The sequence below is a fragment of the Nicotiana tomentosiformis genome, chromosome 11 (genome assembly GCF_000390325.3).
Source record: "Nicotiana tomentosiformis chromosome 11, ASM39032v3, whole genome shotgun sequence".
Classification (NCBI taxonomy): Eukaryota; Viridiplantae; Streptophyta; class Magnoliopsida; order Solanales; family Solanaceae; genus Nicotiana; species Nicotiana tomentosiformis.
The window spans coordinates 22,335,395-22,359,169 of NC_090822.1; the positions used below are offsets into that span (position 1 = coordinate 22,335,395).

At 36.3% G+C, this 23,775-nt stretch overlaps 2 protein-coding genes across 2 annotated transcripts; both read right to left on the reverse strand.

The window, feature by feature from the left end:
- Positions 1 to 2,737: 2,737 nt before the first annotated feature.
- Positions 2,738 to 4,951, reverse strand: LOC104106105 (blue copper protein-like). Its single transcript, XM_009614583.4, has 2 exons — positions 4,551 to 4,951; positions 2,738 to 3,523 (listed from the first exon to the last, which is right to left on the reverse strand). The coding sequence occupies exons 1-2, from the start codon at positions 4,738 to 4,740 to the stop codon at positions 2,925 to 2,927; spliced, it is 789 nt and encodes a 262-aa protein (XP_009612878.1). The 5' UTR covers positions 4,741 to 4,951; the 3' UTR covers positions 2,738 to 2,924.
- A 5,910-nt stretch (positions 4,952 to 10,861) lies between these two features.
- LOC104106104 (glucan endo-1,3-beta-glucosidase 11) lies at positions 10,862 to 17,985 on the reverse strand. Its single transcript, XM_009614582.4, has 3 exons — positions 17,538 to 17,985; positions 15,248 to 16,287; positions 10,862 to 11,133 (listed from the first exon to the last, which is right to left on the reverse strand). The coding sequence occupies exons 1-3, from the start codon at positions 17,602 to 17,604 to the stop codon at positions 11,056 to 11,058; spliced, it is 1,185 nt and encodes a 394-aa protein (XP_009612877.1). The 5' UTR covers positions 17,605 to 17,985; the 3' UTR covers positions 10,862 to 11,055.
- Between the last annotated feature and the right edge of the window lie 5,790 nt (positions 17,986 to 23,775).

Below are 23,775 nucleotides of genomic sequence, written 5' to 3' on the forward strand. Positions count from 1 at the left end.
GATGAGATATGATATGAGATATTACCGGGCCCTTGTGTGGCCGGGTACGATGATGTGTGATGTGAGGTTACTGAGCCCTCTTGAGGCTGACTACGCTGAATCCTATTGAGGCCGGGTAAAGTCAACATCATGAGGTCGCGTACGACTGAGTCCTCTATGAGGCCGGGTATGGAGATGACGTGAAATAATACTTTACCGAGTCCTCTCGAGGTCGGTTACGCCGAGTTCTGCTAAGACCGGGTAACGCCGAGACCTCCTAAGACCAGATACAACCGCGTCCTCTCTGAGGCCATGTACGATATGAGATGATATGCCCCAAAGAGTGGATGATATATATATATATATATATATATATATATATATATATATATATATATATATATATATATATTAATGCATGGCCCCAATGAGTAACTCGATTTACAAAGGGATAATACATAAGATGCAACCTGTACTTCGGCAGAAAAATCAGTTTCACGCTTAACCTTTACGGGCGTCGCATTACCTCCCTATACTTGTCCAAAGTGAATTTAATACCTCCCAAAAGCTGATGTGGCAGTGAAAATAATTCTTCATTCCTAAATGCACGTGGATCATAAAAAAAATATATCAAACGTGGATTAAACTATACACATATTTTTTTCTATTGGATGTTATGGAACTAATTATCATAATTAATTTTTGGTGGGCCTCCTGTCTTTTTACTTTTTCTTTTTATTATTTTTTATTTTCTTCTTTCCCGCCTTCTCACTACTCACCAAATGGCTCCATCATTACCTGACTTCCGCTAACTTTACCTGTTCTATGAAAATAAGGTCTTCATCCCATTTAAAAATTTTAGCGAGGCTTTGTTGGAAGAGAAAAGATATATGAGAGATGAGGTTACTGTGTTAAGAACCTTAAAATCCTCTCCGACCGGAAATATTTGCCAATGAAGTCCTCCATCTTCTTTTTAGTTTTAATGTTTAGGTTTTGGCAAGGGTTTTTTTAGGTAAAAAGATTGGACTAATTGACGAAGAAATTGGAGATAAGAAAAGGTTGCCGGAAAACTTTTTTTGGCCAAAAGCTTACCGGTGCTTCTTTGTTTGCAATCGAACTTTACAATTTTATCCAATTATTTATGTAGATCTGTATCTCTCTTTTTCAGAGAAAGACCTTTTCTTTTAGGAGAAGGTAAAGCATGTGGGTGAGTTTGTTTTGGGGGAGGGGTGTAAAGAAGATAAGTAAGGAACTTTTGTGAAAAAAAAATTAAAAATTTTATGACGTGGAAGGTATGTGACGCGAGTGTATTTCACTGCTCAATTCAGGAGAGATTTTGGGTCCGGCAAGGAGGTATTAAATTCACCTCGGACAAGTATAAGGAGGTAATGGGACACCCGTAAAGTTTAAGTGTGAAACTGATTTTTTCGCGCAAATACAAGGTACATCTTATGTACTATCTCATTTACAAAAGCTTGCATACATTCATGATTCATGGTTGTAGCAGTATACTACCCTAGTGGCTTGTCTATGATAATCAGTTTAAAACTTGTGCATTATTATCTCTTATGTTATGCCTTTGGTTTACCAATATTATCTGTTTTACATACTCAGTACATCTTTCGTACTGACGCCCTTTTTCTTGGGGCACGTTGTTCATGCCTACAGGTACAAATAGACCTGGTAACGTCCCTCCCCAGTAGGGTGTTTATTCCAACTATTGGTCACTGCACTCCACTTCTTCGAAGTAGCTGTCCAGAAGTCAATAGGTACTGGAGTACATATTTCGGTTGTTTTCGGGTACGGTGGGCCCTGTTCCGACCAAGTTATACATATATGTATATGTTATCGGCACTTTTAGAGGCTTGTAGACTAGTGTTAAGATGTATGTGTATGACTCTGTTGTCAACAGTGGCATGTATATAAAAAAAATGTTAATGTTTCATCCACAGCCAATTATGAGCATTTATTAATTCTGGCATTATATATATGGAGACTCAGTAGTCCAGATTTTACGTTTAAGGTTTTACGTGAGGATGTCGGTTCGCACGCACCTTCGGGTGGTGTGAGCCGGTCACACCTCCCGAGGTTGGGGTGTGACACTATAGGTTCATCTAAACCCATAGGTTTTGCTCATGCCCTATATATTTGCTCAAAAAATTATTAATTATATACAAATAATAAATTTTGAACCCATTAAATTAGATAGGATGTGGTAGAATTACGAACTGAACCTATAAAATTTAAATCCTGAAACCTCCCCCGGTCGTAAACATGGTAAATTGGTAACAGATATGAGAAATGTAGCTTTTGTAGATTTGATGGATCAGATAAATGGGTATAGGAGTAGAGAAAGTATGATAGTTAGTCTTCATTTAAGTGTGAATTTATTATAGGTATACATTTTCAAATTTTCTCTTAGAATATATAGTTCGAGCAGAAAACAATTGATTCAGTCGAACTCTGCAAAATCTGCCTCCGAGTCGGAATGCCAACTTTTGATCCTCAGCACAATGGTCACTCTTGGTGCAACTGAATTTGAACTTGAAGCCATTCTCTAGCTCTAGTTTCTGTGTTTTCACTTTTCAGTATGAAGATCTATTTTTTAGGATTTTGTTTGTCTAAAATAATTAGGGGGAAATGAAAAGTCAATATAGATACCTTATTGTACTATCAAACCACCATTTCTCTGTCTTAATTGCCAAAATTTGATATCAGAAGTTATGGAACTCTAAATTGGTACAGAAATTCGAGAATATTACTCACAACTGAAACGAGACTGTTCTATAAAAACTCACACAATCACTAGTTACTCAATAAATAAATATTACAAGTAAACAATGATCATTATGTCCTATAATGATATAAACTCATATGGAAAATAAATAACTCAAATCACTAGAAGCTCCTTCATGATAGAAAAGTCCGATTATATATACAAGAATCTACCACATTATACTAATGGCAATAGACATGAACATGATCAAGGCAGGAGCAAAGACGTTTCTCGGGGCAGAGCTAGGAGCCGGTGGAGGAATTAGTCCTTCGGGAGGTGTCTCGGGTGAAGGAGTAGTCCCCGGTGTGATCGGGCTAGTGGGAGGTGAGGACGATGGCGAAGCACCTGAACCGCCACTAGGACTAGGAGTTGGTGCAGATGGTCCCATTGATGGCGATGGACTTGGCGTTGGCGTTGGCATTGGCATTGGGGTCGGGGAAGGCGTAGGCGTAGGGGTAGGCGTAGAGGAAGGAGTCGGTGCAGTGGTAGGCGTAGGGGTCGGGACGGGTGATGGAACGGGGGTGGTTGTAGGGGAGGGTGCAGGACTAGGAGTAGGAGTGGAAGATGCTGTAACATTGATGGCTAGTTTTTGGCCAGCAGAACAATGTTGGCCAAAAGTGCAAATGAAATATTCTGTTCCTGTGGAATTCAGAGTAATATTGGCTGGTCCAACAGTTATAAGAGTAACAGGACCTGTGGAGCTGCAAGAATCATATGCACTCTTTGTGACTTTGGCTACATCATGTGCTCCAGTTGCAAAGTTGAACACTGCAGTAATGAAATTGAGAATTTGAAATATTGAGTTTCAGTCTAGGAATATTGCAAAATGTTACAATTCTGATACCAACAGCTACAACAACAAGTACGGCTCAGTCCCAAGCAAGTTGGGATCGATTATATGGATCTTCACTGTTTATATCGCTTCATTTAAGCTCAATCCTCACAGTCCAATATTATTTAAAAAATAAAAAACTAAAAAGCACCACAAGTTTTCTATATTTCTACTGGCATACAAATCTTTGACAGGACTAAAAGACTCCTAGTAGATAATTCAAACGTCGATGATGGAGTTATTGATCATATAGGTGGTGAATGCACATACAATTAGTTAGCCTTGATGGTTTGTCTCAGAGAAATTACAAGAGCATATATTAAAGATTGCTTTGGAAATCCTTTTTTATTTTTTTTGTCTATGTTGGTCTTTCTTTTTACAAAATTCAAGATTTGAGAAATTTTCATAGCACCTAAGCCTAACTGGGATGTATGATCTTGACCCCATAATAGAAATTTGGAGCAATTTTTATCTCTCAGACTTTGACATGTCAGTGGCTCTAGCATTCAAAAGTACTTTTAACTACTCCTCACCAACATAGATGAGTAAGCTCTTTTGACATGAACTCAATGAACTTGCACCTCCTCTTCAATAGTAAAGATTGAATCAAAAGCCAAATTAGTCATCTCTATACTATATCTTAACTTTGAACAAGAAAGGAAAATTATAGAGTGGCTGGAACTCCTTCAAATCAATCATATTGGAAGTCCTAACGAGTGACAATGATCAAAATTCGACTGCGGGTTCAAGCAACCTTTTAAACGAACGAGATTTTGTATCTACTCATCTCGGAATAAGGACATGTTACCCTTACAACTGCTAATTAGTAAGTGTAATATACCTACTAGCAACAACGTTTAACGAATTATTATTGATTCAAAAATTTTTATCATTATATTTTTTTTCAACTATCTCAAATAACGCACTAACAATAAGAGAAAGAGGTGTTGTAACAATACATACCTAAAGTATCACCAACTCCGAAGGTACGTTGTGAAGCCCAATTGGCATAAGTTGAAGGGCCACCTGAAGGAATTCCCCAACCACTACTATCGCCAACCACATGATCAACTGCTGTTATTTTCCCCGGCAACGACGCCAAAACAACAACTAATACTAGTGCAATTCTTGCAATATTCATCCTTGTAACCATATTTTTTTGTGTTTTCAGGTAGCCCCAATTGGATCTTTGTTGCTATAATATAATTAAGTATCCTCTTTTGTAGCTGATGTATATAACAAAAATAACTGCTAAGTTTCAGAGTTTCTGTTTGAACATTTGTTCAATACTAGGTTGTATTTATAGAGCTAATTAGTCTATGGAAGTATCTAGGATGTTTCAGTTGAATATGTTGATAAAGTTTGACTTAGGCAAAATATATATATATATATATATATATATATATATATATATATATATATATATATATATATATATATATATATCATGAGCTGAATGAAAGGACGTAGTGGAATTAGAAAGATTTTGGTCCAGACATGTGGCATTTTTGGGAGTTGAACTGCTCCTCATTGGATGTTGGAACAGTTTCAATAATTCTGCCAAATTCCTAACTTCCTAAAACGAATATAGTACTTCTCAGGATTAAGTCTATCTGCACCAATAAATCAAAATAAAAAAATAAATATCAGTGTTTATAATAACTACAATAAATATACAACACGTTTCTTTTTTTTTTAGGTATAATCATCTGTATGCAAAATTTAGTAGCCCAACTAATCCAAATTTTCATTGTTTAGGACCCATTTAACGAAAAACGCTTCTTATCTCTAAAGAAGTCTATATGCACGAATTAATCAAAATGGAATTGTCAAGAGACAAGACACTTGTTACGATGCAAGTTGGTTGACGCGTAACCAACGACTTTGAAATGTCCAAGTCCAAGTCCAAGTCGTCTTTGATCTTTTCTTTTTAATTAAATATTAAAGAATAAAAAGATATCCTTTCATCCTGTGTGAAACTTCGTTAAGAAATGGACAAAGTTAATTAGTAGAGAAAATAGAGACGTTTAACTTGAAATTTATAATTAATAAATTTAATACTTTTAATTCATGAAAATTGTATTGTATAGAGATGTCCGAAGTATTTGACGGTATCTCAAAAATATCAAATATCGTTGTCCAAAGTTATGATAAGCATCAATTATTTTAAATTTGTATCCTTTCTTTTATAATGGTAATATCTAGATCATTTTATGTACATCTAATGAAGACGAATACCAAATAATTATGTTTTCCAAAATCTAGGCGGATAAAAAGAAATCAATTAGTATTTTTCACCTTTTTCACTTTCACCAGTAGCCCACCCCTTAGTGTATTTTTAAGGGTTTTTTTTACTTTTAATTCACGCCAGAAATTATTTATATTTAATAGCCGAAAAATTGTATAAAATTTATATAATTTTTATATATAACATACATAATGTATAGATATACAAAAAATATATATTTTTCTGCTATTATTTTGATAGCGGCTATACAGTGTCATTTTACCTATTTTAATTTTCACATTCTTGCATGTCTTCCTCTCATATTAGAAAATTGAGATAAGGGGTTAGATAATTAAATAGATCTAATGCTTTAAGTATCACAATGACACAATATGTATCATTATATTGTGCCATCTAGCTAAATCTAAAATTACTACTTAACCAATCAAACATGGTCTGGTGGCCTTGTGTATATCACCAAAACTTGACCTATTTTCTGTTACACCTAAATCCTAATCATGACGAAATTCACTTACAAAAAAACGTTGTATTATTGGAAGAAGAATAATCAAAGAGACTGAATCAGAATGGGCATCTTATCTTCTCCTTGAAAAACAACTTTTGGTCCACAAAAGTGTACTATGCAAAGTTCCAATTCCTGACCTCGTTATCTTTTTTCTCATTGCTGTACTAACCGAGTCAATTTTAACACACCTCAACTTTTATTGAATATTTTTTACTTCTCGTCAGTACACAGGATAGTCTGGTGTATAAAACATGATGCATTCTTGTAAGGTTCGGAAGAGTCGCAACCCAAGGGGTATGATTTAGACACCCTACCCTTATACAAAGTGAAATCATATTGAGGGTCCCTTAAATTTATTTTATAAAATATTTACAATAACAACAAAATTTATTTTTAAAATAATAAATTAATCATGTAAGCCAAAAAAGCGAATTTAAAAAAAAAAAAGAGGAAGAAGAATGCAAAAAATAAAGTGGTGGACTACCGGATGTTGAGGTCCAGAACTCAAAGTGAAAATTTTGAATTGGCTATCATCACAAACAAGAAAAAGAAATAAACGTACGTAACGTAATAGCTTAAGTTTTGAGCATTGACGATGTCAAAAATATTTACTCCTTCAGATCAGTTTAAACGATAATTGTAGTTCATTCTATTAAGTAGCGCTTATTGGTAAATATCTAAAATAAATTATAAATAACCTAATATAATATATCGAATTACACCAAAAGAAAACTGGTACATGAATATTTTTGTGTTCATGCAGTTTCAGAGAACAATATAAAAGAAATTCATTATGTTGTCGATATATATAACTTAATTCCTATATAAAAAGGATAAAATTAAAATTAAAGAGCGAAACAAATATACTAATTAATGAGGGAAGAAAACTATCATAATTTATAAATTTATTGGTATAAAATAACCTCAATCAAGTAATAAAAAAATATATTGTAACACTTTTCTTTGTACTAATTATTTATATAAATTATATAGTATATAGTAACAATAATAATAATTTAAAATAAATTTGAGACCTTCAAATTTTGAGGCATAAGGCAATGGCCTCATTGCCCAAAGCCATAGAGCCGCACCTACCCCTTTAGAACATATACCAACCAATTCTGCTGACAAAAACTTAAGTAGATTGAGAAAAAATCACCGAATTTTTTTGTTTCTACTAAAATTGACTCTTGATTTTCACTCATTTTATTTGCGCTTACCTCATTCTGATTGGAAAATGCCCTTTTACACTATTCGAGAGGTGGCCACTTTCAGTGTATTGGTCCACAAATGTTTTTAATGGTGGAATTTATAGAAGGCAAAAATAAAAGAATCAAGGTATTCTCCATTTGTTACAACTGCAGCAGATTTGATTCTCTAGATAGTTTCTGAATCTAATATCATTTCCACTTTTCTTTAGAGGTTTGATCATATGATAATCCAATAATTTAGGCAAATCATCTGAGCTATAGAAAGAAAAGTTACCGTTACATACTATAGGATAAGTCTGATTATTAAGTCAAATATCAATTATTAGAACAATATTACTATCTTATAAGTTACTACAATTGCAATGACAAGAACAACAAACATCTGATCACAATTCTAAACTAGTTTAACAAATACAATATGAAAAAATTGTAATTTATTAGGTGTTATACCTGACTCGTAAAGAGCTTAATCTAAGGTAATATAACGTATAATGTTTGAAGATAAATTTTGTACTCAATTTATTTTTCAAACCCTTTTCGACGATATCACCTAATACTCCAAAATTTTCGGAATTCCTCGAGCTGATGTAATTCAAATCAAATCATTTGTTTTTTTAATGATAAAATTCCAAACCAATCGCTTTTGCGCAATGCATGTCTAGTCTTATTCTTGCGAAGTTTACTTTTCAAAGTTCTATAGATTTTGCAGTTCAAAGTTGACTATACAAAAGTTCTAGATCACAATTTATTATATTCTTGGTTTTAACAGGTTGTAGTCAATCTACTATTTTATCAAGTAATTGATTTATCATTTGAGACTTTGCAATCCTTCACACCTTCGTGGTCTTTCTGTATATCATTAAATTTTGATGGTAGTATAGCCGCCATCCCGCAAAGCTTCAACAACGGTACTATGCACAATTGTCTACTCATAATTGGGTTGGCTGGAAAAACAAACCTAACAATTAGACAATTTTTGTCTGATTAAGAAGAAAAATGGAGAGCTTGCCTCTAGCGCCTCTAGCGCTTTAGTTCAATGGTAAGATATGCGTACATCACAAGTTTTCTAGCGAAAAAATGATTTGTTACGCGTATGTCACAAGTTTCCTAGCGAAGAAATAATGTGTTACGCGTATGTCACAAGTTTCCTAGCGAAGAAATGATGTGTTACGCGTATGTCACAAGTTTCCTAGCAAAGAAAAACCTAATATTTAAGTGAAGGATAGCGAAACAAGCTTACTATCTGAATTTTGAAACATAAGCCAACTAGCTTTCGAAGATTTCTCGGATATCAAAAGAAAAAAAAGTTTGCTCCTTTATCTTTTTGCCTTACTATGATATCTTAATGGCATGTCCTGCATGCAGTGCTGCAACCAACAAGGATTATCTCTCCTTGAGCTTGCTAGAACTTCCATTTACTACCTAAAAATAATGTATCGGTGCACTAAGCTCCCATTATGCGTAGGGTCCGGGAAAGGGCCGAACCACAAGGGTCTATTGTACGCAGCCTTACGAGACTGTTTCCACGGCTCGTACCCGTGACCTCCTGATCACATGGCAGCAAACCCCTTCATATGGTAAAACTATATATAACAAGAATACTAAAGCCTTGATTATAGGGGTGGCAAGTAGGTCGGGCCGGGCCCTTAACGGGCCAAGTGGACCGATCTCGTGGGCCGCGGTCCAAGTCCTAAATTAAACGGGTTAAATGGTCCCGAACTAAACGGTCTTTTTGTAGGAACCAGTCCGGGACCGGGCCCACGAGTTGATGGTCCCGGGCTAAACGGGTCGGGCCCGCGGGCTAAGTGGGCCCAACGGCTAAGTAGTGATTTTTTAAAAAAACAAATAGAAATTAGAGACAAAAAGATGTTAAAAAATATCTAAGGCAATGCCCTATAAATTTATTATAGAATTATGATCTAATTTTTTTAATTCAAATTTAAAGACAAAAATATTGTAAAAAGATATTCAAAGCAATGCCTTGTAATTTTATTATAGCAATAAAAAATATGACAATATCTTTCTTAGTCTTCCTCCCCCCTATGGAATGAGCACAACAAAGTGCTAATATAATGCACAAACGCAGGGTCAGAAGAAAAACTATATGGTAAGCACATACCACAAGTTTTACACTTGGCCTTATTTTGTGAAACTAGTTGAGTAAAAAATGGCCAAACAGAAGATGTTTCCTGCCGTTTGGTAGGTGGTCTAGAAAAAGTAGGGGCAGTAACAGGAGTATCATATGGGTCATCATTTGGATTAGCAGTATTATCACTAGTTGGGTTAACATCAGGAGTAGGACTAGTGGTTATATCATCATCCGGTTGAGTTTCATCAAGATCAATTTCCTCATCATTATTTTCATCAATAGTATTATAATTATTAGAATAAAGAGCATTCATTAATTCATGGTCTAAATGTTCACCGGGTGCAATATTATGACAAAATTCAATCTCGGTAAATTGTAATAAACTATTATCGGTATCAAAAATAGCAGGTGTAGGATGTGTATAGGATTTGGTTCGGGGAACCGGGGGCAGGGGAGGAGGAACAGCAATACCACTAGATTCGCCAGTCTTGGATTTTCCCTTATTCTTATTTTTACCAAAAATATTTCTTAAGGAAGACATCTTAATTAATCAAGTAATAGCAAATAAATAAAACAAACAAAACTATAATAATAGACTTCAGAGTTGGAACGAGTTTACCGAATTGACGAACAACTTGTTGAAATTTGATTATCGTTGAAGACTTGAAAACTTCAATTCACCAACTTTACAAATTTTTCACAAATTGTAACAACCTCAATATTTTTTGACTATTTTTTGGAATAAAATAAGCAATAGTAACAAGTATAGAAGAAAATTAGAGAGAGATTGATATTGATTTTGTAAGAAAATAAAAAAAATGAGGGGGTATTTATAGTTGAAAATAGGGAAAAAGTGTAATTATAAAAAGTTTGGGATTAAAACTAAGTTTGGAGGGATTAAATGGCTAGTTTTTAGATAGCCAACGGCTATTTTTTAAAGCCCAATAGCTCTTTTTTTAAATAGCCAAACGGCTATTTTTAAAAAACAAATATTCGTTGGGCCCGTTTGGCTCGCCAAGGGACCGGTCCGGTCCCGGTCCCTTGGCGGGCCAAACGGACCCGGTCCTAACGGTTCCTAGGCAAGAACCGGCCCAAGCCCACCTCTAGCAGTCCTACCGGTCCCGGCCCACTTAGCCAGTGGGCCCGGACCGGCCCACTTGTCACCCTTAGCCTTGGAAGATGATATTTTGGTGAGATTTGGGCAACTACAAGATCAAGACATGATAAACCAAGAATAAATTTATTTCATATATACTGATGTACATGGCTGAAAAATTCAAAAACAATCAGCAACCTTCATGATAGCTATGAAGATATATGACTGCATTCCTAATGTTGTTGATGTAGCAGTTTCTACTAGGAAATATTCAAGATGCTAATCTGGTATTTAGTATAAGATGAGTTCAAAAATGTTGTCACAACCTCGATAGCAGCACTGACATAGAAGCTGTGATTGCTATCGCTGACAAATAATACCCTCGAGCTTTAATTCCCTGAAAACATTGTATGCATGTAAAATGGGTAAGTAAGTCCAGAATGATATGTGACATAAAATCTGTAGTAGACAGTAGAATAGAACACTGAGTGCACGCGTCTGCTATCATTGTTTCAGCATTACTTGTTAACTAGGCTAGTTGAGATAAGCTCAAGTATCCTTTATCAAGTCTTGAAAATCTGAAAAGGTGTCTTAAGAAGAATGAGATATCATCAAAACCAGGTCAAATCTAATTTACTATGAAATGAAATCCTCATATATGAACAGAAGGAACATGGAACATATCAACAAACAAAGCGTATTTTCCTTTGAGAGAGAGAAAACACATTTGATTGAAAAGACAAACAAAGACACTCTTTCATGAAACATGCTAGTTCTAGGAAAAGTAACTATTCACCTTGACAGTTTGATAGTCAGTGAGCTACAATAGCAGATTTAAGAGCCTGCTATAAAAGCAGCATTCACAACTGATATATGTTCCTAGAAGTTTATTCTAAGTGCTCCAACAAATTCTAGAGGTGCACACGAAAAAGAAACAGCAAGTACACAAATCAACAAACCTCCACAAAGTGAAAGCCCCAGATCAAGGAGCAAGAGCGAGAAATAAGAGGGAAGGAAGAAAAATAGATTCTTCCAAATGATTAGCACTTCAAAATAAAAAGGAGGTAAAGTTAAGTTATAATTGGTTGCATAGCTAATGCAAGAGCTTCCCTAATACATACCATGGGATTGAAGGCCCTTTCATCACCTAGATTTGTGAAAGAAACGGAACATCCGAACGCAAAATTAAGGCAAGGTTGAGTGGCCCCATTTGGATACACAACCGATGGGGGACAAGTGTATTTCTTTAAGACTCTAACAGGATTCGACAGAGGAGGAACAGGAAGATGAGATGTGACGAGTCAACAGAACTTATTTCAGTTGTTTGTTAGATTGACAAACACTTACTATGACTACTGAGGACATTTACTAACAAAATAAAGCAGCAGATCCATCATACCTCTACTTCCGCTGCAAATCTATTAACCCATCTCTTTAGGAAGTACATGGATGCAGGATGCATATTATTCAACAAGGTCACCCCAGCCTAAGTTCTTCATGTCAGCTTATCATCACTTCTACAATGCCTCCGAGGACAAAATAAAAGCTAGTAAATCTTTTTGGAAGTCCCAATTAAAAATCAGCATGCCTAATTTCCTTAGACTCGAGTGTTAAGGAAAGACAATGGAGTTCAATATGACTCCGTCATATTACGGTAACAGAGCCAGCGAGAGAGGCGCCGGAGGGAAGTTCAAAAAACCGGCGGCGAGGAAACCTCCGGCAACTCCTTACGACCGTCCACAATTGAACCGAACCGGTGGTCGGACCGGCTGGTTATCGAAACTAGTTGATCCGGCTTACCATATTATCTCCGGCAATGCCACCAGAATCATCCCGTCGTTCATCTCCAATGCCATTGCCTCCACTCCTCCTCCTCTTGAAGAAATTCACAGTACTTTTATTGAACATGTTATGTGCAATATTACTATATTAGGGTTTCTAAGAAATTTTTACTCACACTATTTTTTTGTTACACTATTTTTTTGTTTTGCATAGTATTGTGTTATTGCCCTTCCACTTATTTGCCGTCTCTTACGACGTTGTTATTATTTTTCTGGTTTCTTTTGTTGTTATGGATCTATTCTTTTCTTTCTTTTCTGATATTATTGTCTCTTCTATTGAGCCGAGGGTCTCCCGGAAACAGCCTCTCTACTCTTCCGGGGTAGGGGTAAGGTCTGCGTACACTCTACCCTCCCCAAAACCCACTAGTAGGATTTTACTAGGTGTGTTGTTGTAAAGTTCTTTTTTTGGTAATTGTGATGAATTATGTTGGACTTTTGGCGAACTAAAGTTGCAAGAATTAACCTTTTTGGTTATTCTAGTTTCACTTGATCTGTTGTGGAATGTAATTCTAGTAGCTATGTAGTTATATGCAATATTACAAAAAAATTGTCTTTGTTATGTTTTTCTTGCTATTTGTGATGGAATTTGTTGGTATTTTGGAGAATTAGGGTTGCAAGAATTAACCTTTTTGGTCATTTTAGTTACACTTGATCTGTTATGAAATGTAACTATAGTAGGTATGAGATTTGTACTTTTGTTGTGCATCGAACATGTTACGTGCAATATAGGGTTTCCAAGAATGTATCTTTGTTATGTTTTTGGTAATGGTGATGAAATATGTTGGTCTCTTGGTGAATTGGTGCTGCAAGAATTGACCTTTTTGGTTATTTTGCTGCAATTGGTGAACTAGGGAGCAAGTTTTACCTTTTTGGTTACTCTGCTACAATTTGAGTTCTTAATCTCCATTTGTTACAATCCGGCTTACTGAGGACATGACCCTGGATAGGAAGGTGTGGAGGTCAAGAATTACGGTAGTAGGCTAGGTAATCAAGCGGTGTCCTTGCTCGATCCAGTAGTTTTAATGCATCCCTCAGTGTTAATTTTGTATTTTCTTTTTATTATTAGATTTCTGTTATTGCTTACTGTTTCTCTTACTTTGGTTTTCTGTGTGGTTTGCTGGTGTTGTTGCTTGCTGTTACTCTTTTCTCTATATCTTTTTTGAGCCGAGGGTCTTCTGGAAACAGTCTTTCTACCTTCTTCGGGTAGGAGTAAGGTCTGCGTACATTCTACCCTCCCCAGACCCCACTAATGGGATTACACTAGGTTGTTGTTGTTGTTGTCGATTGTTATTCTCAAAACATATAAAAGTTCTTTGTTTTTAAGCTGTTGATCCACTCAATAAGTATTAACCAGTATTTCCAAATGTTCTCTAGCACCTTTTCTAATCTCTCCTTACCCTTTCTCCATTTTTCCAACTCAAGCACCAACAGTTTTCTTGAAGACGTCTAGAACAGTACGCCGTCCATGTAAAAAATTGGCATGATACATCACTGATCAGTACCAGATCTGAATAGAGAAACTTTAAACCAAAAGCTTCAGCGTGATGAATTTTACAAACTTATTTGTCTTCCACTCTGCTTTCCTTTTCTTTATTTCCTCTGTTCTTTCCTCTCTATAAACTTTCTAAGTAGTAGAACCGTAAGTTTTTAAAATACTTAGTTACAGAAACATAATCCTAGCCTTCTGCAAAAGCCAAAGGATCTACCCCCCCCCCCCCCCCCACACACACACCCTTTTCTCCAAACATGGTACATACTCTCAATCCCTTCCCCGTTGTTATTGACTACGAGAAAAAGGGGCTTAAAGCGGTAGGGAAAAAATATCTGATTCTATAAACATGTCCTAATGCATTGAAATAAAAGGACTCATTTTACCTTTTTTTTTAAGAAGGTGAAACATGTAACCCAAGAATGAATGGGGATTCCTCATGTTGTTTCGCTCCAAAAAATATGGGAGGTATCTCTCATGCTACTCTCATGATACTTTCACACTCCCCTTTTAGGTTCATCTTATATATTCATTATTAAAGATCACCGCTTAAGAAGCCAGGAATGAGAAAAAGATTGAAATATCTGCTAATATACAATTCTGAACGAATGTAACCCTTTTTTACAAAAGTCTGAACCAAGTGGACCTTCCTATAATATGCATTAGTAAATATTAATCTCTTTTTAATGAACCGGGTAGTCATAGGATTGATTGAATTACTTTCCCACAGAGGTATATATCAGTGCACTAAGACGAAACCCATGAAATCCTAAAAACACTGACTTTCTTAGTCTTCCTTTACCTTTTTGCAAAGGAGCAGTATGAAGTGTAAAAAATAAACTTCACCTACACTTCTGATTTTAGCAAGCATGTAACTCAATTCAATACATGAGGTTTCCAGCATATTTACGGCCTGCTACACATTGAACCCGTATATGTTTCTATGTAGGAATATGAGGTTGAATTTCTTGTATAAGGGACCAATCAACGTGTCTTCTTTTTTTTTCTTTTTAAAGTCATTTAAGATAACATTTTTTCCTAAGCTATGAGCGGCAGCGCTACGTAGATGATCCAGAACTATACAGAAACACTATGCTCACAACTATTCACTCTTTATCCAGAATATGAAGGATGACCAACACACAGAGCATTGATTCAAAAAGTGAAAAAGATCCTCATACCTTCAAAGAGAAAAGCGAAGATGCAGCTGATATATCTTGCAGCCCAGAGAAACCAATATCATAAGAAATACTACCATCAGCTTTGAAGAGTCCGAAGTTCTTCTCTGACGATTGACCCGGCTTTGAATTCTCATTGAACAGTGCAAAAATATATGCCTTCAACATTTTTTTTGGCCTCATTGGAGTTCCTTTCCTCTTGGCAAGCCTTTTTCGCAGATTATAATTATATGTACTAGCATTACCTGGCGTAGCAGCAGGTTCGTTCTCATCCCCATTAGACGCCCAGCCTGTTTCAGTAACTATGACTTCCATTTTTCTGAAACCAGCATTCTCTAGAGCTGCATATGCTGCATCAATCTGAGCATCGAGCAGGTTATCATAATGAAGAAGAGTTCTATTGTCAACAATTCCCCCATTCGGCTGAAAAAGAGCATAATTTATGTCTATTTTGTCTGAATTGTACGTGTAAGCCAAAAAGGGGTAGGCATTTAAACAGAACGGAGATCCAATTTCTGAGAATAACTGTAAAAGTGGCTTCATCAACTGAGCAACACCGTCTTTAAATATACAAGCGGAGGGAGGGAATGAATTAACAAAGACGGCCTGTGAGTGTGCAGTCGATATCTGAACAATGTCACTTATCCCGAGCTTTTGTGTTGCATTATATACATTCTTTACAGCATTCAGAAGAGCTATCTCTAGTTCGTTGTCACTGCCCCCCAAAACTTCATTTCCCACAGCGATGCCGACAATGCGGGTACCGGGAAGGAATGCCTTCACATTATCTTTTACCCAAGTCAGAGCATGATCTGCATTAGCACTCATTTCTTTTACAAATCCGTTCGGAAGTCCAACCACCAACTCAAGCCCTGTCCCTTTAAAGGCATTAAGGACACTGGGTTCTGCATCATATATTCTAACATTCTTAATTTTTGCCGCTCGAAGGAGTTTAACAACTTTATCAGGTGAAGGGATGTTATCTGCGATTCTCCCATAGTTAATTCCATAAGTTCCGGTGAATGCTCTTGCAGTCAGTTGAGCTGAAAACAGAAGGTGAAGAAAATGCAATAAGTACATTCCACATGTAACATTAGCGACTCAAAACGTGAAAGAATGCAGATATAAACCGACGGGCTGAAACTATCTCTGTTAACCAGCCTATCAAGCCACACGAATCAACTTAATGTTACAAATGGTCCATATAACTAAAATTAACATAGACTTGCAGGAAAATTCTTCAGTCAAATCTTAATTTTTTGGAAAATATATGGTAAAAGAACTGTAACATTTGCAAACAAAGCATCACAATAAATACATCAAACAACATTGTCCCTATTCATCAGTTATACAGCTTAATAACCTTATAGGAGTACTATAGAAATATAAAACTAAGGCTGTTATACCAATCAGTGGCAGAGCCACCCTTGTCCAAGGGTCGTCAATCGGCCGGAAAATTAAACTGTGCAGAACTGCAGATAACAACAACAACAACAAGTAATCCCACAGGTGGGGTAGGTGGGGTCTGGGAGACCTTACCCTACTTTGAGAAGATAGACTGTGTAGATAGATTAAACAAAATTTATGTATACATACTATATGTTGAATTTCCTTTTGACTTCTTTATATTTTTCACTCCTCTTAGTAAAAATCCTAGTTCCGCTTTTATCAAATCCATTCACATAAGCAAGAAAGGCTGCACCAAATTCCACTGCAGAAAGATGAAACAGCAAATAGCTGACTCCACACACACACACACCCCCACCCCCCCCCCCCCCAAATTACAAGATCTAATTTTTATTAGTTACTGTTTATTTTTAGTTATCAGTAAATTTTATGATTATACATGAACAAGTAACAATAAAGCAAGACAAGGTGGGTTGCTCTGATGGTAAGCACCCTCCACTTCCAGGTTGCGAGTTCGAGTCACCAAGGTGGGGAGTTCTTGGAGGGAAGGATGCCGAGGGTCATTTGTAAACATACTCTCTACCCAGGGTACCCAGATACCACTAGTGGGATTGTACTAGGTTGTTGTTGTTGTTGTAAGTAACAATAAAGCACATAAGCATATTGATCAAAAAGGAACATCAACAAAGAAAAAGAATCTAAGATTCAAAAGAGAAAAAAGAACACCCAAATAAACCAAACAAAAAAAAAGACTATGATCCATAATCCAATATTACCTCGATTACCCAAAAATTCAAAAAACTACAACAAACCCAATAAAATTACAGTCTCCTACACAACCAAACACAGAGCAATTTTTTTTATTAAAAAAGACACAAAATTGTACCATTAGGAGTGAAGATCACCAATAACATAAAAAGGAATCGCAGAAAATTCAAGCGTATCTTCATCATCACTGCACAGCCTAAAAACGACGCCGTCCCCTTTGCCTTCGCAAATTCAAGAAACAGAAAAGCTCAGTCTTTTAGCTTCTTCAACCATTACCCAACACACCCTTTTAACTGCTTATCACTTTTTACAAAACCCCACCAATCAAAAAATACGCTAACTTTCAATATTCTTGATTTTTCTATAAAAGTCAAAAAAAAAATGTAAGATCAGGTGGTGGCACACGGTGGTTTACGGTGGCGGAGGACGGAGGTTTATGGGTGGGGTTTTGGCGGTCGTTTTGTTTTGGGGGTGGGTAGTGAGTGGGGTTTTTGGTAGTGAAATTATTTTCAGACAAAGCACATATATAGTCTTGTTATATGATTTGATTACGAGGTGTTTTGAATTCCATGTTTGGGTTATTGATTTGATTTGAATTTTATTTAAACTTGGAAACAGTGTCAAAAAATATTCTCACTGACAAATGGGGACTTACTGTTGCTGCATCCAAGTTTTCTCCACGCGCCTTATGGCCTATGTACTGCACGAAAAGTGCGGTTTTTCTTCTTTTCTTTTTTGTATCGTATATTTTGTACTTTTTTTTTGTTTAATTATCGGAAAGCGAGACTTAATGCCTCTTTTTTTTTTTAAGATTAACACGTCTGAATCTGAATACATATCTGAATATAAAGATGTGTATTCAGACTAAGACGTCTGAATCTGCATATTGTTGGGATTTTAAGTTTGTGTAGCTTAAAGAGAGTGAATGAGAAATGGAGGAAAAATGAAATATTTGAGTTTCCCTTGGCAAAGGAACATTGTCCCATATCGGAGGAAGAAAAGGCTTTTGATGGTATATATATAATTGGTCTTCTTCTAGCTCTTAAAGAGTTAAGAAGAAGGCAAGCCTCGCGTCGTCGTCGTCGCTCGACTCGGCTTCGGCTTCGGATAACCCATGACTCGCGACCTGGTTCGGTCAGGCCCGTTTTCTTTCCCGGATTATTTTAAATATATTTTCCCGTAATATTTCAAACAATCTTGTTCCAACAGCCATGGCTGTTTCTGAAAGGTTGCAAACCTTTTCAGAAACAATGCCAGCAACTCTATAAATAGAGTTTGAATCCCAGAATCTTTCCTTACAAAATTTTTCTGAGCTGCTTCTTCTTCTTCTTCTGCACAAAAAATCTAGTATGTTTTACAGCCTTCGAGTGGCTCGCTGTTCACCGGCGTTTTGGTACCAACACTCCGGTGAGTTAAATCGTTCTATCCTGGGAGGATATATTCCAGCACCTCGGGTACTTGAGGGGAATAATTTTCTTAAGGACACACTGTGTATTCAGTGGGCTCGATTTATTCCTATACTATTTTTTTTCAGAATTTATTTCGTTAAACAAGTATTACTAACTTTCTGTTTTATTTTTTTAGAAAGTTTAATTGTTTATTACAGCAATACAGAATTATAACATTCTTAAGGAAATTAATTTATTATATTCTGTATTTTGTTTGTGAAGATTCAAACCTGTGTGGTTTTTTACTCCTTCTGAATTTTACTATCTGATTTGAAGATATAAAAAACTTCATTAGTGTATTGAAATTCATAAAACGATTTGAAGAACATAAAAACTTCATCGTTTTTCTGTGAAACAGTATATAAGAACTTCGGTTTTATTTATTATACATACTATTTTTGTTAATAACAGTATTGTTTACTGTTCTGATTTTGCGATTAATTGAACTCTTCTGTTGTTTACAGTGAGAAATGACAATTGATAACGGAAATTCTTTTGCGACTATTGCCGCAACGACGATAGCCTCGTCAAGCCGGACTACTGTTCCACTAGCAGAGAAACCGAGAAAATTTTTCGGAGCCAACTTCAAAGGATGGCAGCAAAGGGTGTTCTTCTGGCTTACCACACTTGGTATGCAGAAATTCACTAGTGAAGAACCTCCAGTGCCTGCTGCGGTCATACCGGACAACGAGAAATTCATGATTGTTGAGGCGTGGAAGCAGGCAGATTTTCTTTGCAAAGGCTATATCTTAAGCGCTTTAGAGGATAATTTGTACAATGTGTACAGTGCGATGAATACTTCGAAAGAATTATGGGACACACTTGAGAAGAAGTACAAGACTGAAGATGCATGCTTGAAGAAGTTCGTGGTTGCCAAATTTATAGACTATAAAATGATAGACAGTAAAACTGTTGGAACCCAAGTTCAGGAGCTTCAACTTATTTTTCATGACCTTATTGCTAAAGGTATGGTCGTGAATGAAGCATTTCAAGTGGCTGCAATGATTGAAAAATTTCCTCCTTCGTGGAAAGATTTCAAGAACTATCTTAAGCACAAGCGCAAAGAAATGAAGTTGGAAGATCTTGAGAGGAAGACAACAAAACAGCCGAGAAGAAGTCTCGTGGAAATTCAACGATCATGGGAGCTAATATCGTTGAGGAGACTACTCCAAAAAGTAAGAAGAGAAAGAGGTCTTCAGGACAGACTAAGGAGCAGAACAAAAAGAAATTCAAGGGCAGCTGCTATAATTGTGGAAAAATCGGTCACAAAGCCCCTGATTGTCGTCTCCCGAAAAAGTATAAGAAGAAGGGACAGGCCAACATAGTGGAGAAGAATGATGACATTGATGATCTGTGTGCAATGCTTTCGGAATACAACCTAGTTGGAAATCCGAAGGAGTGGTGGATTGACTCTGGAGCCACTCGACATGTTTGTGCTGTCAAGGAAGCATTTGTGACTTACTCTACTGCTGGTCCCGAAGAAGAGCTTTCCATGAGAAATACTGCAACAGCCAAGATTGAAGGTTATGGGAAGATATTCCTGAAGATGACTTCCGGCAAGGTGTTAACGCTCAACAACGTTCTTCATGTTCCTACTATTAGGAAGAATTTAGTTTCTACTTCTTTGCTTGTTAAGAATGGATTCAAATGTATATTTGTTTCTGATAAAGTTATTGTAAGCAAGAATAAAATGTATGTTGGAAAGGGCTACCTCACAGAGAGCCTCTTCAAACTAAATGTAATGGTTGTTGACAGTATGAATAAAATTGCAGCTTCTTCTTATTTATTGGAGTCAAATAATTTATGGCATATTCGTTTAGGACATATCAATTACAAAACTTTGCGAAAGTTAATTAATTTAGAAGTGTTGCCTAAATTCGAGTGTAATAAATCAAAATGTCAAATATGTGTTGAGTCTAAATTTATAAAACATCCTTATAAGTCTATTGAAAGGAATTCAAATCCTTTAGACTTAATTCATACTGACATTTGTGATATGAAGTCGACACCATCTCGAGGTGGAAAAAAGTATTTTATTACTTTTATTGATGACTGCACTCGATATTGTTATGTTTATTTGCTTAATAGTAAGGATGAAGCAATTGAAGCATTTAAGCAATACAAGAATGAAGTAGAGAATCAATTGAATAAAAAGATCAAAATGATTAGAAGTGATAGGGGTGGAGAATATGAATTTTCATTTGCAGAAATATGTTTGGAATATGGAATTATCCATCGAACTACTGTACCTTACACATCTCAATCCAATGGAATTGCGGAAAGGAAAAATTGGACATTAAAGAAAATGATGAATTCTTTATTAATAAGTTCCGGATTACCGCAGAGTTTGTGGGGCGAAGCTATCCTTACAGCTAACCGAATATTCAACAGAGTACCCCACAACAAAACACAATCTATTCCATATGAAAAATGAAAAGGAAGAAAACCCAACTTGAAATATTTCAAAGTGTGGGGGTATCTAGCAAAGGTACAAGTTCCTTTACCTAAAAGGGTTAAAATCGGACCAAAAACTGTTGATTGCGTTTTCATTGGATATGCTACAAACAGTAAAGCATGTCGGTTTTTGGTTCATAAATCCGATAATCCCGAAATTCACGTTAATACGGTAATGGAATCAGATAATGCTGAATTCTTTGAAAGCATCTATCCGTATAAAACTGAATGTGAGTCGTTAAGTGAAAGACCTAAACGATCTCGGGAAGAACCAAAGGAAAACACTCCAAGTATAAAAGATCCAAGGCGTAGCAAACGTCAAAGAACATCTACTTCCTTTGGACCAGATTTTGTGACATTTTTGCTTGAAAATGAGCCTCAAACTTTTAAAGTAGCTGTGTCATCTTCTGATTCAGCGTTTTGGAAAGAGGCAGTCAATAGTGAGATTCAATCAATTTTGGATAACCATACATGGGAATTGGTAGATCTTCCTCCGGGAAATAAGCCTTTAGGTTCGAAATGGATCTTTAAACGGAAAGTGAAAGCTGATGGCACTATTGACAAATATAAGGCAAGACTTGTTGTCAAAGGTTATAGACAAAAGGAAGGCCTTGATTACTTTGACACTTACTCGCCAGTAACGAGGATAATATCTATTAGGGTGTTAGTGGCACTAGCGGTCGTGTATGGTCTTGAAATCCATCAAATGGATGTTAAAATAGCTTTCTTAAATAGAGAATTAGAGGAAGAGATTTACATGGAATAACCTGAGGGTTTTGTGGTAACTGGTAAAGAAAAAAAAGTGTGCAAACTTGTTAAGTCGCTTTATGGACTTAAACAAGCACCCAAACAATGGCATGCCAAATTTGACCAAACAATGTTGGCAAGTGGGTTTAAAATCAACGAGTGCGACAAATGTGTTTACATTAAAAATACTCCAGGTCATGAAGTCATTGTTTGTTTATATGTTGATGACATGTTGATAATGAGCAAAAACATGACAGATATAAATGCTACTAAGCGCATGTTGGCTAGCAAATTCGATATGAAAGACTTAGGAGTTGCTGATGTGATCTTAGGAATCAGAATTCACAAGACTCCACAAGGTCTAGCATTATCATAGTCTTACTACATTGAAAAGGTACTTGACAAGTTCAAGTATTTGGATTTTAAAATTGCCAAGACTCCAATTGACGTGAGTTATGCACTTCAAAAGAATGAAGGTGAAAGTGACTCACAACTAGATTATGCAAGAGTATTGGGAAGTTTTATGTATATCATGAATTGTACACGACCAGATACAGCATGTGCTATTAGTAAACTGAGTCGGTTTATAAGTAATCCCAATCACATATATTGGATGGCAATGAAACGAGTTTTGGGGTATCTCAAACATACCCAAAATTATACTTTGCATTATAACAAATATCCCTCCGTGATCGAGGGATATAGTGATGCAAATTGGATCACTGGATCATCGGAAGTTAAATCCACGAGTGGATATGTTTTCACAATTGGGGGTGGAGCAGTGTCTTGGAAATCATCCAAACAAACGTGCATCGCTCGTTCTACAATGGAATCTGAATTCATAGCTTTAGATAAGGTCGGTGAAGAAGCTGAATGGCTCCGAAATTTCTTGGAAGATATTCCATTTTGGCCCAAACCTTTGGCACCTATTGTATACATTGTGATAGTCAAGCGGCAATAGGCAGGGCAGGGAGCGTTATGTATAACGAAAAATCTCATCATATACGACGGAGACACAATACCGTTAGACAACTACTCTCTAGTGGTGTTATCACAATTGACTACATAAAGTCAAGAGATAACGTGTCAGATCCACTTACAAAAGGCCTATCTAAAGAGGCAGTTGAAAGATCATCAAAGGGAATGGGGTTAAGGCCTAGGACAAATCATCATGACGGTAACTCTACCTAGCAGACTGGAGATCCCACGAGCTAGGTTCAAAGAGATCAAACAAAGTTATGAATGACGGTTCAACATTGTCAAATAACTCAACCCATTCTCGTGATGAAGACAATGTTCAGAAATCGAGGTAAAGCATTAAGGATTTTTGATGAGTCAACAAAGCTTCAAGGTTTTTTAATGATTTGCTAAGTCTGGCAGGATATGACCAGATAGTGTATCTATAGGATTACACGTTTAGAAATCACCTATGTGAGTGTGAAGTGTAAGCCGCTTCAAGGGGAATGAAAGTAAAGGCCCATTCTCTAAGCACTCATAAAACCAGGCGGTGTTCATGGCTGAAACGAACACAACCGTGAGAACCATAGATGGTTAAGGATTGATTGTGTGACTTATATTGTCTAGGTATACAACAAAGCTCGACGGTTTAAAGATATCAAATCTACCGATAGACCGAGTATATCCAATATAAGTTCACTACGAAAAGTTCAAAGGGAAACCTACTTATCCAGATGCAATTAATTCTTG